This window comes from Lasioglossum baleicum, chromosome 4 (assembly GCF_051020765.1).
Source record: "Lasioglossum baleicum chromosome 4, iyLasBale1, whole genome shotgun sequence".
NCBI classification, from domain to species: domain Eukaryota; kingdom Metazoa; phylum Arthropoda; class Insecta; order Hymenoptera; family Halictidae; genus Lasioglossum; species Lasioglossum baleicum.
Genome location: NC_134932.1, coordinates 15,180,109 through 15,197,610, shown reverse-complemented (window position 1 = coordinate 15,197,610; position 17,502 = coordinate 15,180,109). Strand labels below are relative to the sequence as shown.

At 32.9% G+C, this 17,502-nt stretch overlaps 2 protein-coding genes across 4 annotated transcripts in view; both read left to right on the top strand.

Annotated features, from left to right (window-relative positions):
• Positions 1 to 227: 227 nt before the first annotated feature.
• On the top strand, positions 228 to 5,876 carry LOC143207950 (integral membrane protein 2A). Its single transcript, XM_076421901.1, has 5 exons — positions 228 to 489; positions 1,937 to 2,416; positions 2,516 to 2,630; positions 3,007 to 3,162; positions 3,242 to 5,876. The coding sequence occupies exons 1-5, from the start codon at positions 409 to 411 to the stop codon at positions 3,358 to 3,360; spliced, it is 951 nt and encodes a 316-aa protein (XP_076278016.1). The 5' UTR covers positions 228 to 408; the 3' UTR covers positions 3,361 to 5,876.
• Positions 5,877 to 7,002: 1,126 nt separating this feature from the next.
• LOC143207944 (long-chain fatty acid transport protein 1) overlaps positions 7,003 to 17,502 on the top strand; it is a 36,603-nt gene continuing 26,103 nt past the window's right edge. Inside the window, exons 1-2 of one of the 3 annotated variants that reach the window (XM_076421884.1) lie at positions 7,003 to 7,301; positions 13,978 to 14,221. In XM_076421884.1, coding sequence (XP_076277999.1) covers positions 14,031 to 14,221 — 191 coding nt within the window. In that variant the 5' untranslated portion in view covers positions 7,003 to 7,301; positions 13,978 to 14,030. Of the gene's footprint in view, positions 7,302 to 7,340; positions 7,804 to 13,977; positions 14,222 to 17,502 lie in introns of those variants that run through there. The other 2 variants (XM_076421886.1, XM_076421885.1) reach the window with 2 other exon arrangements.

Sequence of the window (17,502 nt, the reverse complement as noted above, 5' to 3'; positions counted from 1 at the left end):
TATCTTTGGCTGTGAGGGTTGCACCAAATCTTTGGGCTGCACTATCGTGTCCACAATTCATTAGCCAATCGTACATAGTAAATACAATGTTTCTTTGACCCCCGTAACGTCACGTTGTGCCTCCTCAACTGCGAGACATTCGAGGGACAAAACTGTATTTATTACTGCATTGAGGGCGCGGTTGTCACCGATCAATCTCGGTTGCATTTGTATGTATGCAGTTCATTCTGCAATTCGTGAGCTGTAGTGTACTGACCCTTCGTACATATCGTGTTATTTTACTGCCAACGTTTGTCGAAGCGCGGTGATCGTTAATTATAACGATCAAACGCAAGAAGCCGGTCATCGTGCGGAAAAGCGTACCGATATTTAGATTGGAGGAGGATTGATATCCAAACATTCACCAAGATGACGGTGATCACAAAGGCCATTGGCGACAAGAGGACGGACAAAATGGAACAACCGTTGTTTGTCGAAGATAACGCAACGGTTAGCATTGTTTTTTTCTTATTTCACCGGTCTCGCTTTGATATGCCCGTTTACATTATTGAATATATAAAACTTCGTTATAGATACTTCCACACTTTGCGAATCACGTTTTAGAGTTCCATTTTTTTTGTAAATATAAACATCCCATTTATTATTTTGATGACACAAATTATTGATTTGATTCGATGTATTTGCGAAATAAATGTATTATTACGTACGCAGTATTATGTATATTTAGTTTTTTTGCTTCATAGGAACTGCGTATATGATACATAATTTGATAATAGTAGGTTGCATGTATCTCTTTGTACAATAATCTGTCCCTGTTATCACAGTTACATGGCTGTATATATGACGACATTCTAGGAAATAATATAAGCGTTTAACGAATAATATTTCACAGACTATTAGTTGATAATGGTTCATGTTACTTGCACACACTGTTGCTTATATTTATTTTTATTTATGTCGTACAATACTTATATGTAGATAAGTAAGTTTCTTGATTGAAATATTAGAATGAGTGGTGTCTGTATCCCATTTATCACATTTTACGATTTTCATTATTCGTGTTTTATTACAAATGTTTCTAATCTTAAAATAGCGTTTTCTAATTTAGAATAATTAATATTAAAACAAACTTAGCAGTTATTATTAGACTGCGGATCTCTCTTTATGCAAAATAAAAATTGTCTGCATCGGTTGCAAGGGATAGAAACTAAAAATGTTATTTCTTCTATTAAGGGTGTAGACTTGTTTCCAGGTTTGTAGGAGTTTTTCAGTAGTCAAAAGCGCTAGGTAAAAGATCAATCTAGGCTGCAATCGCCCTCAAAAGTTCTATTTTTACGTTTACAAGGCGTAATTTGCATTATTCGGCAGCATGTAGCTGTCACAGCTTCATGAAAATAGCTACATGAGTAGCTGTGTTCCAAATAATGCAAATTAAGCTGCCGAATAATGCAAATTATACCTCATAAACGTAAAAATAGGACTTTTGAGGGTGATTGCGGCCTAGATTAATCTTTATCTAGCACTTTTGACCACTGAAAATGCCCAACTTTCCATTATTGAGAAATGAGAAGGCACATCCCGCACCCTTGCAATCCTAGAAACGAGTCTACCCCCTTAATGATTGAGGTAGAGTAGAAATTATATATTAACATCTGAAATTTTAAAAATTCTCCAACAATTTTGAATTTCATCTACTCAATTTTGCTATAAATGCATAAAGATCCGCAGTCTAGTTATCATAGTTGCATTATTCCAAATGAAACTCCCAATTCTTATATAAAATTTAATTGATATAGAATATTTGTAAAAATAAAATATTTTTTCAAGCAATATTATATTGTAATAATTGGTATGTGTATAAGAATTCAATATACTATTTGATGATTCCAAGAACCTGCATTACAGAATTACATAATAAATACATATTTTTAAACAGGAAGATACAAAAGGAGATCCAGAAGCGCAAGTTCCAAAAAAAGTTGTAGAGCGACGTTATCTAGTCACTTTTTCTGGAAGGAGCATACCTTGCATCAATGTTACAGCAACATTTTCGCTACTCCTTGTGGGATTATTGATTCTGATGACTGGTATTTTGGGAGGTCTATGCATATACAAGCAATTTGCTAAAACACAGATGCACAGATTTAGAACAGGATGGTACAGCATTCCCTACGATAGCTCGAACAGAGCACCATGTAACAACAGCGCGTTAGCAGACTCTGAACTGTTTAGAAGCCTAGCTAGGGGTTCAGACCAGGATGCAATGGATGCTGAGAAGAATGTGGATAGCGACAACAGGAAAAACAACTTCTTCAAAGAGCGATTTGAACTTGACTTGGAGAACGGGCATTATGATATCGATGTGCCTGATTTTCAAGGTAGACGTCAAGGCCGGTTCGTCCATGACTTTACGTATGTACGTAGAATAAATTACATTATATTGAAAAATTATTGATGTAATATGATTGCACAATATTTTTCTTTAATGATCATGTGTAATTTATATACATTGTAGAACAAAACTGGGATCGTTGATACTGTTAGGCAATGTTGCTTCGTAATGCCATTAAATCGACAGAGAATTTTACCACCACGTAATATGTCCGATCTTCTCAAGAAAATGTATAGTGGTAAGTATTTTATATATTATGAAAGTATAGCAACTTACAATTTTCAAATTCTTTTCTAAAATCGCTCAGCACAGTAGGTAAGTATACAATCTAATTCTAAATGTGCAAATTTAATTGCAAAACTGGATTCCATTAAAAAATGTTCACCATTATTTAAACATAGTGACAAAATTGTGAACACTAGATACCAACATATTGGATAGAAATTGCAAAATTGAAAAATAATTTGGAGTGCAAAGAGTTAAGATCTGGCGACGTTACTTAGAGATCGTACCTTGTTAATAATTTACTCTCTGTTTTCCTACCCTGTAAATTGCTAAATTTACATAACAAAATATCAACGCATTTTGAATCACACGTATAATTGCTTTTACAGGTTACTATGAAGTAGACACTAGAATCGTTAAAGAAACAATGAAAGTAGTCTTACCACCGATTACTGATTTGTCCCTTGTTGGAACATTCATAGCTCGTGAATGTCGGGATTTACCCAAATACATGTTGACAAAAGCAAATTCGAGTAGCTCAAATGGTATATATAATTATTATATTCGATGTTATATAATTATAAATACCTAACATAATATTAATTTGTTTATTTTATATTGCAGTTTTCAAGCGTAGCATATCAAACGGTATATACGGATTATTTGCAGGAAAGAATATTATAGAACTAAATATTTTGAACATAGACGACATTGAAGAATATAACAAAACCTTAAAAAATTGAACAAAAGGAATTTATAATTATTCATAATAGAATATTTACTATCAGTAGATCAATGTATAAAAATATTCTCCAGCTCAGCAAACTTAGGTAAATTCTTCATACATATCTGGAAAATAATTCTTATTCCTGTCATTTGCTCTTTCTTTGAAGATTTAATGATCAAAATCTCAGTATTATTATACTTTAAAATACTCATTCTGAAACATTTCACTGTCAAGCCAGAAGAATACTCATTCTCAAACGTATTCATTTTCAAGACATTGTTAAGTCTTCCTACCATTCCATACTTTACCTCTGAATCAGTAAAGCTATAACAACAATTGAGTATATTAATTAACCAATTTAAATAGCTGACTACGTATGTAGCTGATATAATTGAAGATTAATTGAATTCCATAAAACGTTGATGGTGCTTATTAATAAGATAGAAATGCATATTCTTCTGTTTCTTTACTTCTTATTTTTAGATTCTTTAACATGCAATTTTAGAGGTATAATCATAGAAGTACGTGTTGAAATCGTTGTTCACTCGAAGCGTAATCACACTATTAATATTTGTACAAACTAGAAATCTTTTGATTTTTTTTTTATTGACATTTACTCTACGAATTTTATGAATCGTAATATTTTTTACTAAAACAGGATGTTTTTTATCAGTGTATTTGGAGTCGATGATTATTTAAAGACTAGTCACAGTACTTTTATACTACACCAGTACTGCTCATGAATGAATGTAATAAACAGGTTCTTTTTCATTAGATAATAATAAATGTTATATAACAATACATGTGATTTATTGAAAGAAATTTAACATTAAAATATGTACTGAAGACGATAAGATATGGATAATAAAGTTGCTGTGACCAAATTAACATTGTGGGAATTGAAAATTCAAACATGTGATTGAGTGACTCTATATTAAACTTCTCTTCGATTTTATAACATTCTTACTGATGATTTCACATCACGTTTTATCTATAAATCTTTTAAACCATAAAAGGAAGTGATTATAGTGTTGTTTAATCAAGTCTGCGTATTTGTATAACATGTATATGCATGCACCTTTAGTTTCTTAATTATTTTTTAAACTAAAACAAATAAAGTTATTTTATAAACACTTCCAATATTTAAAGAAATTACAAAATGCCTTTTTAAATTAACCGATTCATATATATATATAAAGTTTGAGTAAGTATTTCCTTAGTCATAAAATCTTTCCTATTATTGCAATGTATTTATTTACCCGTATAATAATTGTACATATTTGAATATGTATTTCTTTCATATTAAAAAATACTTTCACTTCTTCCATTTTCGGATATCAACGTAATTTTTCTGAAAATAGAAACTTACGAAATTTTCTATACATTCTAATACTAGCTGTTTTTATTGCTTAATATCAATTTTGTATTCTTTACTATGCTCATAGTTATGTATAAACAATATATTTTGAAATATATACTCTTTTTATAAAAGGAATATATATACATACAATTAGTTTCTCATTTTCAGTTATATAATTATTACTAGGACGTTTAAAACTGATAATTTTACTATAATTATATTAGTTTAGTTATAATTACATTGATCAATTATAGTTACTATAACATATGCATTTAATTTCCTATAACGAATTGCCAAAGTTATGAAATACTCTATCAGAAATACAGCTTGTCAAATCTAGCTGTGTGGCTGAATGTCCCCCGCAAGGGGAAATGACCCCGCTGCGCAGTGGTGAATAGGTGGAACTTCATAACGATACGTCACCTGTCAAACGATTCACGTTGCGACAGTTTAGTTAAAAAGTATAGTGACACAAGTGTATTCACACAAACATACATATAAACAGTTGTTTTGTATGTTTACAGCTGTAAAAAATAATGGACAGTACACACTTTTGACGAGGTGTGTACTTTACCGTTCAAATGTTGCATCTTTCCCTATGAATTTGGTCAACCGCACAGCTACATTTCACAAGCTGTACTTATAATATAAATTGTTTAAATAGTTTAATTCATACAACATTTAATTTATAGAATGATGGTAGCAGAAAACCATTACTTGTAAGTTATTCGCTTTTGTAGAATAGTTTTTGACTGAATTATTGAAATATGTTTTTATATTATTGCTAAAACCTGATTTTCCAAAATTTGTTATATTCCAAAAATATACACATTGACTTGCCTAGTGTCACACCCTCATTAATACGTTCACATGTATGCGTTTTTCATAGGTACAACAAAAGCAACAAAATGTCTTAAACTTCAATGCGTGTGAGATGTCATGAATTATAGGTGCATATTTTGTAGTTGTAGGGAAGAAATTGTAATACAAACCTTATTGTTAAAATTGATAGTAACTACATATTGTCGTAACATTTATAGTAAAAAGATTGTATGAAAATATGCACTTATAAGTGCAGTATAAAAATATGCAATTATAAGTAATCATGTTTATGAATAACATAGTATCGATCTGTGAATTGTATTGTTTGATGAAATAAATTATACAATCTATATATGTTTCTGCTATACATTATTAATTTTATAAAACCATAATTGTACGAAATACTTTTTTATGTACAAAATAAAAAGGAAAATTGCCGTTCCACGTTCGTATTAAATTTTTATTAATCTTCTCACAAGTTAATAGTTAAAAATTTTACTTTTGTTTTAAGAAATTTCGAATATTAACTATTTTGTAGATTATTTTGAAGATTAATAGAAATAAATGGTGAGTATATTTTTAAATTGTACTTGCAATATAAAAATAAAAAATATCCTTCCGCATAGTTACGTGTATAAGTACACTAACTATAGTTAGTCTATAGATTCGTTATTTCATGTTGACATGTAATTTATATTATTTTAAGTAATTTAAATAGATTTTATATGAACAAAAGTTCGAGTTACTTTTATTGTTTCTATTACTACTACGCTATTTCAATAAATTGTCAGTACTCGCTGCGCAGTATAACATGCAATAATAAAAAAATTAGTAAAAAACGATTGCCATTTTATCTTTCTTTAAAATAAAAGACTTGTATTTCAGTTCTCATTTATAATTAAGGATCCATCATTTTTTAAAAATTTATTAATACGTTTAATAAACATTTAAATTTCATATAAAAGCACGGCCTGAATTTTAAAAACAAATTTGTAATTCTCAATCTTCTTCAATCTTTTTTCTCACATTAGTTTTTTAATATAGAAAAAACTTTAAAAATTATACAAATAATATTCAATTAAAATATATATTTTCATGTTATATACTTACTTTCCAACAATTATCGACAATGTTTGTAACAGACCCAAAAATCAATGTATCCTGTCTAAAAGCAAACATTAAGAGTAATCACATTGTGTTCAACAAATATACATATATACATGTATAAAATCACGTGTATATACACTGTAGAAATTTATAAGTACGTAAACATAAAATTGATAAAAAAGTGTAATAATCGCCTGTTCTCAACAAAAATTTCGTTTCGAAAATATTCTCGAGCAAATTTCGAAAGAATTTTTGCTGTTTTTCTGGTCGTAAGTAAAAGAATTTGAAATGAAACGCGAGGTGAATTTGCGAGATTCTGCAGCGTCGGAGCATGCCTAGTGAGCACTGCTCGGAAACGTGCGGAACCGGAGGAAAGCCATTGGGTAGGGGTCCCGTTAAAATAAAACTTCGATTTTCTGCAGCTATGAACACCACCGCACAGGAATAATTCTTGGTGGTGGGCGCAATACCGTGTCGGCCAAGTCGGAGGAACGCGTCGCCTGCTGTTCAGTTAGTAGCCTGGTAGCCGGCTGTTAGTGTTGTCAGTATCATCGCCGGGCGTAGTACTACGCACTGAAACGCGAGGTATTGATCACGGTGACTCGTGCTGCACCTCAAGACACAAAGGATCGATCCGTGCCGCCTTCGTTCTGTCCCTGAATTACAAGGTATAGATCAACTAAAACACGTGTTAATTCTACAAACGGACAGACTTTTCCATTCGCGGTGCGACCGCTGCATTCGCAATAAATAGATCGTGTCCGAGCGTTCGCGGAGCGTTTACGTGCAGCTCACAGGATTATTGATCACGGAGCCGTGGCTGCTCACGGGGACAAAAGGATATTCTGATGTTCCGCGTGCCCCTCGAATAAAGAACGTTACGCGTCGCGTTGCATTGCGTTTATCGTCGAAACAAAAAGAGTGATTGCTCACCGATCCTGTGGAAAACTACGAACAAAGAGATTGTTGGTGCACTGTGATACGCGGATGCGCTAGATAGCTGAAGATAGTCCGTGCATTCGGGAGTTGATTGGTACCTAAATAGTGCGACTGTAAAAAAGTCTCGTTGTATTTCGGTCCGGTAAATGTATGTATTCAGAGTGCAGTTATCTCGCCTAGTCGTCGGACGTTGATGCATAAAATTATTCCGTTTTACGAGAACACCATAGAGTGAGTCAGAGCGACTTTTTAATTGTTCTACAGTACCTTCTACGTCTTTGGAAAATTCATTCGAATGTTTTCAATCGGTACCCGAATCTCGAGCACAGTTCTGGCGTTGTCGAGAGCGTAATGCTTTTCATTTACCTAAATTTTCAGCGGCGAAGGACAAAATTTATTCTGGTATATACCTCGTGTAAGATTAGGTTGATGCACCTCGAATGCTCGTTCAATCAATCTCTCGATAGCTGCAACACCTTCAATGCATCGCGGAGAAACAGTTTTCTCCTAGGTTGGAAAAGCTTGTTTGCCTTTTACTCTCGCGGAAAATCATTGTGACATTTGTGTTGTGTAATGTGTGCTATAGCATCGTCAAGTTAAAGCTTCGAAAATTCTGCTTGAGTTTCTAAAATGTTTAAACTAACATCTTTAAACGGAAGGTTCGACTCGACGTTACTCCGAAAACGGTAGCTATATTTCGGTTCAATTCCTGGGCATCAATTATTACGCTCGGCATTGAAAGTTTTTCCTGCGCTATACGTGCCTTCCTGTCGCGTGAAACCCTAGCAAATTTCGAGATACATATTATGGTTTTTCATAGCGATGTCTGCAAAGTCTGTCGTGTAAACGACTGATTGCGATGCCCCGCGTGTCCGTAAAATGCAAAGTATTGATCGTTGCACCTTGTGTGGCTCCGAATTAAAGACATTAATCGCGTTATCTTACGTAATTTTCGGACGCGACCAGTGGTGTTAGCCTACTCGCGTGGTACGCTATTCAAGCGTTCGCCGTGTTTTCTTTTTGTCGTTGTTATAAACTGAAGTGTGAATTAGAACTTAGGCAATCGTTGCGCATGGATTGGCTCCATCTCGCGAGCGTGGTAGATTTTTCCAAAAATATACATCATAAAGAGGAGCATCTATTACTGATTCAAGAAACGATGACAAAGTTGGGGATGACCGTAGTGGAAGCACCGTGGTGAACGCCAAAGACTGCAGATGCTGTTATGTCGTTGCAACACCGCCCCTTCTTTGCCCGTGAAATATTAGGTTGATGCATATGAAATGCCGTTTCCTCCGATAAAGTTTCAACCGCACCTGTCTTCTTCCGACCATTATTTACTCGGCTAAAATAATGTCCAGGCGATTTTACAGTCTTTTTTCTAACGCGGAGCTACAAATAAAAGCTAATGATCGAACTGCGGATTTTACGCATTTATGGCTTATCAATAGATAGCGGATTTTATGCGTTTATTAGAAAAATGAGTAGGTGTAATTTCAAACAGTAAAAACATTAGAAGAATTTTAAAAAACTGTTATATTATTTTCAACCTATTAACCATATTCAGAGAGAATATTAATTTCTATTTCACTCCAGTTTGTTGCAATTCAGGTAGAACATTTTTATTTTGCATAAAGATCCGCTGTCTACTTATGAATATTTAAAAAAAATGCTAGAATATAACATTCAATAGAATTTAGTAAGGTTGTTATTTGTTTTGGATCTACAAAGACTGTTCCCATTAAAAATAGGATTGTATTTCATGCCACTTTCTTCAGTCTATAAAAATTGAAAATTGCATAAAGATCCGCAGTCTAGTAATGGGTTTACATAGATGAAATGCAAAATTGGAATGACATTAACAGAATTTAAGGGCATTGTTATTTTATTTTTTACTTCTTAAAATAATTTAAAGAGAAAATGTACTCTTATTTATCTTCATTTCCTTACAATTACTTGGACGATTCTCATTTTGCATAAAAATCTGTATAAATTGTAAATTATAATTCACAATTGGTTGCGTGAAATAGAAAACAGTGAAAGATTAGAAAAATTCAAGAATATTGTAATGTTGTTTTTAATATAACAAAGCCATTAAGAGATTAAATCAATTTTTAGTTTAATCCTGCTTCCCACAATAAATGCAGGACATTTTTATTTTGCATGAAGATCCGCAGTCTAATGATAACTTTTAAAATTTGTCGAAAGAGAAAATGAAAATACATATTTATATCATTTCCGTTTCTTACGAATCACCTCGAAAAGTTTTATCTTGCATAAAACGAGTCGTGCAGACATCAAAATTTTATTTAAGGAAATAATTATTTAACACTTAAGACAGGCATTACTGCGCACATTCTATTTGTAAATTTATTGTATATATATCCCTGTATAGATATATGGGGAGTCCCAAAAATGTTGTACTTCTTTGAAAGGGATGATTTCTGAAGTCGTTTGGATTAACTTTTTTCACTAACCGTACCGCGACCGGTCAAATGACCGCTTTCACATTGTTTATTTCTTAATTATTGAAATCATATAAAGATGCTTCCATTAAAAATTATTCAATAAATTTCCTTATTCGAACACGTGTTATTATACAAATTGTGAAAAATCTAAATAAATTCAAGTCTTGTAAATTTTATAAAACAATATATTTCCGATAAATTTTGTAACTGGTACGGTTAGTGGTATTTAATAACTCTTTAACGAATCCACGGAGAATATTTTCGCAATGGAAAAAGTTATTTGAAATGACATCAGGAATCGTCCCTTTCCACGAAGCATAACACTTTTGGAACATCCTTTATACTGCAAATGTTAATATCGAGACTTTTAGACCAATTTCTAAAAGTTAGAAAATTTGGTCTCTCGATTAGAGGTTCTACTGTGCCCCAAAGAGGATACAAGTATGTACATCAAATCATTTTTACTTCTGTTAGTCCAATTATAAGGAAAAGTTATTAGGTTGTTGCATATGAAATGTCCGATTTTAGAATGCGACTCTTATAAAACGTTTCGATCAAGAAATGCTATTACAGTCTATAGGTTTATTACACGTATAAAACTTTAAGGTGCAAAGGTAATCTTTAACATATAACCGGTTCTAGATTTTTTATTTCACAATTAATGAAATTATAAAGACGCTTTCATAAGAAATGATTTAATGAATATCTTTATTAGAGCACATATTATAATAAGAACCGCGCAAAATCTAAATGAATTAATTCTTGATATTTTCATAAGGTAACCACGTGCCCGTTGCTTTTATAGCTCGGTACGTTTAGTGTTAATGTCCCATGATCAATTTCAATTTAGATGTATAATTTTAATGTGACTTTTGGTAAAAATGTGGTGATTAATTAACTTACTAGTCGTTGATGTTAAAAAAAGAATTACAAAATCAAGATAACAATCTTGTAAATGAAAAACGTGAATGACCATGATGTCTTATTTTTACTTTAATACAATCAAGAAACTTGAAATTTGTAGATAGAATATATTGGGTAGATAAAATTGCGTTTGTTTAATGTCAGTGCTAAAAATTGGACATTTCATATGCAACAACCTAATACATAGTTATCTGGTGCATATTGGATGCAATAGTTCCTTGACGCAGTCTGTGCTTATTCAAAACGATGACGGATTCGATCAATGCAATGCGGCTTCCTCTAATACTAATATGTACATGCAAGTGCTACGTGTCTTATGGACATGCCAATGAATAACGCTCGGTAGCATTTAAAGGAAGATTTTTACAAATTATAGTATTACTCAATACTGAATGGGAATGTTATGCATTCAGAAGTGTTGTAATTAACATCGAAGATGCGCAACGAGGCGCTATTTATCTTTCCAAGGATTCACATACTGTGAATGTGCTCTATTGAGCATGTATGCGATCTTGAAAGAGGAACATTTATCATATTGGTTGTTTAATGATCGAAAACAGTAATGTTTATTCGAAAGAAGGAAGTAAACGTTAACCCCTTGCACTACCATTAGACCTTCTTTATCGATCACAATTTTCTAGAAAAAGAACAAACTCTATATGTATCTACTGTATGCATACATATGATCCCTAATGCGGATTTTATGCGAAACTTAAAACAGTAAAAACATGAAGACATTATTTTCGATCGATTACAATTAGTTACATAAGATTTTATTACGTAAGAAATAAATCTTTATTCATCTTCATATTTCCATGCAAATGATGTATAAACATTTTATTTTGCATAAATATCCGCTGTCTACTAATGACTACGTATTGACATCAACGAAATAATATTTTATTTCGGTCTATATAATGGAAATTAATAATATTTATATCTAGTAGATACTGTTCGAAATTCTCATCACGGGGTTAAGAATGGAAGGGACCTGACACAATCTTAATTTTTTTAGTTACTCTCACTTAGTTACTCTACGATAATTAGCGTATTTCTGTAATCCTATCACGATTTGATTTAACGTAATTACAGTAAATCCTCTATAGTCGCAAAAAGATCGTACACGTTGAAGGCAAAAAAATATCCCCTCCACTGTAGTAATCTGATCTCGGCTCGGGTATATCGGTGTGAACCACTACTAATCTAATGACAAAACTTCTTTATTTTTAATGATTTTTATGGGGCTTTCACCAACTCATTTGTGGCATTCTTCTGATTAAAATAACACTAAACACGATATAATTTCAACTGTATTTAGTGGTTTAATTGACGATGAAAGTTTCGGGCGCAAGGAAGGACAGCGTTTGGGAAAGAAAGAGACTCTTTACACGCGTTGTCCTTTTCTACGTTTGGCTCGGTCTTTGAAGCTCAAAAAAAATAGTCTCCGTCAACGAACAGTGCACACGAACTACCCCGAGGCTTTTGCGACTATACTAGAGGATTTACTGTAGTAGCATTCTACTTATTGTTAGATGAAATCGCATCATCACCATGTTATTTATAATTAGACAGTGGATCTTTATGCAAAAGAAAAATTGTCTACCTGAATTGCAACAGACTAGAGTGAAATAGAAATTTATTTTCTTTCTTAATATTGTTAGTAGGTTGAAAATAATATAACAGCATTCTTAAATTCTTCTAATGCATTTGCTATTTTAAATTAGACCCCATTTTTGTCATAATTGCATAAAATCGATTTATCATTATTTATTTAGGCTTCTGGATGTAAATAATCTGGGCCTTGATAAATAGTATCGCATAATAAATAATGATAGTATTATCGTATTTAACAGTTTTGGAAAATTTCCGAGAATTCGCATCAAGTTCAGAGTTGAAGATGAAGATATTGTTCATTATTTTGACCAGAGGACTGTGTTCTATTGCGCGGCACTTAGCTAGGAACCATAATGGTGTTACAGCCGAGTCGTGTTTCAATAGAGATTTCCGACTTCTACATAAGGAACTAGCGGAAGGCTAGATCGGAAAGGCTGTGAACGGAACATTGTGGATATTCTGATAGACAGCGGACGTATATGCACATAATACATATACAAAAAGCATACGCAATTTATAGAGTATATTAGTTATAAATAGCAAATATATAATCAGATTTATTTTAAAGTATGTGTTGTAATGTATATTTTATTTGATGCAGTAGGTAATTTTTGAAAATAAAATAATTTATTTGAGGCAGTAATTTTTTTTTAAATAGTATGCTATTTGAAGAATATTGAGAATATTTGTATTTTGTCTTCATTTTTTCAATTTCAATTCTAAATATTATTGCTTGTTTCTCAGAGTATTATACCAATGCAAAAGGTAAAATATTTTATTTCGTGTTTCAGATTGTTAAAATAGAAATATTTTAGACTTTCTAGTTCTGAAATAAAGAAAAATCCTACTAAATTCTGTGGAATTGGACATTCAACCATTTTTTTTTGAAAATTTTCAGTCTTCTATTGATAACTTCTATCAGTATTCTATTGATAACTTTCTCACTTCATTGTGTCATACAACATTTTCGTTAACTCCCCCATATTTTTTATTCGCGTTATCTCTTCGTAAGAGTTAATAATCGAAAAGTTTACCCACCTAATTGGTTGAACTTTATCGTGTCGTTCAGGAGAGTGCGCACAGAAACAATTGCGTAACGAATAACTGTTATGGCACAAGTCGTCTACAAAATTCGCAGGTTTGCGTTCCTTCTTTAAAAATTGATTGTCTGCGGAACTGTGCGCAAGAGATAGCAGAACTGTGCTAATGTGTAATCAGCGCATGATGATCTGTAACATCCATTTGAAGTTAGCATTCTGAGAAAAAAAAGTTGAAGTTTATTGTACAGTGGTCGCGGTAAAGAATTCGATTGACCATTTTCTGTCCGAGGTAGACGAAAACACATTCGAATGTTGTCCGGACTGAAAGACTAAGAGTTTAATTGTGTTGTCTTTCGCAGTTAAAAGGCACGGGCACCTAGATTCAGTGGAGTAGAGTGAGTAAAATTGGAACATGGACGTCAGACTGCTACTGTTAGCCCTGGGGATCATTGGGGCGATGGTTGCCACGGTCGCAACGAGATTCGGCTTTCCCGGGTTCAACAAGATCGCCCAGATCTTCCTTGCTTTGGTGCTACTTCCGGTGCTCTGCAGGTTCCACCGAAAGCTCTACATTATCTTTAAGATGCTGCCTCGTGATGTGATGTAAGTACCAAACGATTTCTTATCGTATTATCGTATCGAACGTACCGGTTGCTTCAAAGCTACGGGCCTTTACATTCGCTGTGGTGCATACACATAGCATCACCCACATTTCTAAGATCTTTCAACTTTCAAAGAATAATTTAGCGAAAACTAGGTAGTGCATGACACGAGAAAGCATTATGAATAACGAACTTCAAGTGTCAAAACTATTGAAGTTGTCTGCGTATGTAAAAAGCAAGAAACATTTTAGAATCGATACAAAACTATAGCACCGCATTCATTTAGAACACGTTTTAGGAATGTTGATTTATAGACTCGGCTTCAGATAATTGCCTTGAAGCCAAAATTAAATCATCTACGAGATGACTGTTGTGGGCAAAGTGCTATAGTCTGATGAGAAGTCGCGATACTGTGAAGCTAAAGTGTTAGGGGTAAGAGGGGAGTCGTTACTGTATCTCGTTATGTATAAATATTTATGCAAATCGCAACTGTAATGTATATTTTATCACTTGCTCGTTTTTACTTTACTCTTATTATTTTAAATAATTCTCGGCACTTTTCTTCGTTATCTTGGTCCTATGCATATCCTATACCTATGCCGGGTCTATAATATGGTCTAAGGTACCAAACTGTAGCAACACATTCATTTTGAACACACTTTAGGAATTTTAACAAGAATCATTGTTAATGCATTTGCAAAATGTCACACGGTAGTTAACATAGTGAAGAACTTGTTCGATTAATTAATGAGCCTAATGATAAATCCTCCATTATTACTAAGCCTTTGCACTCGGAGCTGTTTTAACTCGAAAATGAAACATTTTTTCCTAGCTAGAATATTTCCATTCCCTACGATTTTTCAAATTTTATGGATATAAAATTGGTGTAATACCTCATACAATACCTAAATGTAATTGACTGGACACCGACATATTTAATAATATAAACAATATTTTGAATAATGGTGCAGCAATTTTTAGTGGTAACTCTGAGTCACCTTTCGACTGCTGAGGGTTGAAAAATGGTTTTGGGTGAGTTTATGAAAAATTCGCTTTCCTCCCACCAGCATATTCTATTTCTTGATGAGAAAACTGTGTATATGTAATTTCAAGGTCGTTTGTTACGGAAGAAGCTCGAAATGGCTTCCTCAAGGGTGATTATTGGTTTCATGTTATCTTTTTATTAATTTTGAGGTATATCAGTTTGTGGACAGCATAGAGCCTGCACACAACTGGACATTGGACATCATTTTTAATTTTACAAATCTTTGACTTGGCATGTCTACAAAACTTTCTTTAAAAACTTTCGTTTATTTATCTCGCATCGTTGTGTTTCTTATACGATAGATGTACGGTAGATACGGCAGATGGGAAGCTCATAGCAATATTTGTCTTTTTCGCCGCACTTTGTGTTTTTTGAAAATTCTCACGTTGAACATATTTTTTGCATTACACCGTTAGGTTCGTGAACAGCAAAACGAGCTGTACAACAAATACATTTCGGAACGGTTATTTTCAATACAACTATTATACAATTTTGATAATGGATTTTTTATGTATATTAGATCGGAACATAATGTACATAATATCTCATGATGACTCATTACACTCGAGCTGCCACAATGACAAGCCATTCAAATTGATATACTATAATGGAAATTATTAATTTCCATTTCATTTCTTTCTAATTTCATTTTTGTCGATGTTGCTACTTCCTCTCCGATTTCAATGACCTAGAAATATGTTGTCAAAAGGTCATCATTTCGAATAACATTTCCCTTTGAAGTTTTTGGCGGTTGAGTTTAGTTTACGAGGTGTTCGCAAAAAACTTTGGTAATTAGTTACAAAATGGTTCTGTTTTCCGTCTCGGTGAAATTTAAATATGTTGTAGATCTCGATATTTTAAGTAACTTTTTTCTATATACATATACAGGGCGTTTCAAAGTTATATGTCGTGACTACTCTAGTGTGATTCTCCATCACACTAGAATTTCAAGGTTAAGGTCAATTTTGCGGCAAGTTTTTTTTAACAAATCTCTACCGATCCAGAGAGATGGACAATCACGCTAGAGTTGTCGCGACGTATAATTTTGAAACACCCTGTACAGTAGGGGGTCTGTTTTAGTTTTCGAGATATTCGCAAAAAAACTGTTGCTACTACTACATTGGGTCTTGTGTATACAGCACGCTTCGTGACAGTGTGCGTGTGTAGCTCGGTGCGGCTGTTTATCCACTGTTTTTATAAATATTCCATAGAGATCGTTAAACAGTCTATATAACGGGCAAACTTTTTCAAATAAATAACATTTAGGTATTGAAATTAGACCTACTCAGTTATCGTTTATTTAGTTGCTTAACACTACATACATAGAACTACGAAGCTATATCTGGCAAAACCAGTCAACGTAACTGGTCTTTAAAAAATACGTAATAATAGAATATTTTTATATTTATTGATTTATATTACTATCTTACAAAGGAAATTCCATGTCGTGGAATTATAATTACTGTATATGTAATAGCAACTATAATAATATAATTTTGATAATAACTACTATGATAATTAATTCACTTTCCGGAGACTCTTGAACATTTTCTTCGTCTATAATCTCATTATCACTATTATCACTACAAAGTTCAATTTAATTTTCTTCGCTTATAATCTCATTATCACTATTATCACTACAAAGTTCAATTTAATTTTCTTCGTCTACGTGCCAGATACACAGATTATAGGATACTTCTCCACTTTGGGAAGTACCAGTTGAAATGACTGGTATTGGTATAAGTAGCTATGCTACTAAATTATTTTAATTCTGAAAGTAATTGTAAATTGACCATGTTCCGGCCTGTACTACAGACGGCCGTGTAAAGATGCATTTATAGGTTTATTCAATATATTCCTTGAAACAAAAATTATGATAAAAGCTGCAGAAAGTCTGACTAAATATATTCTTGTTATTTTTTTAAAATAATCGGAAATAGCCACTTTTAGTGCTGCGTAAAACTATTCTGCATTCAATGGAGCGCGAACATTCATCACAACTTGTCTGTTGTTTATTAACGACTAACCGAGGGTCTTTTATGTTTGTCGTGCATTATTTCCGATTACAATATCATTTAGGACTGTGCGACAGGAAAAGTGCGAAGAGTAGAACGCGTTAAGCTTGCGCTACTGCAGTGACGGTGGAAGGATAATATTATTGTGTATCGTTAAACGTTAAAAAAGATCTAAAAATTCCGTTTAGCAAAACTAAGTGAATCACGAATTTCTGAACTTCA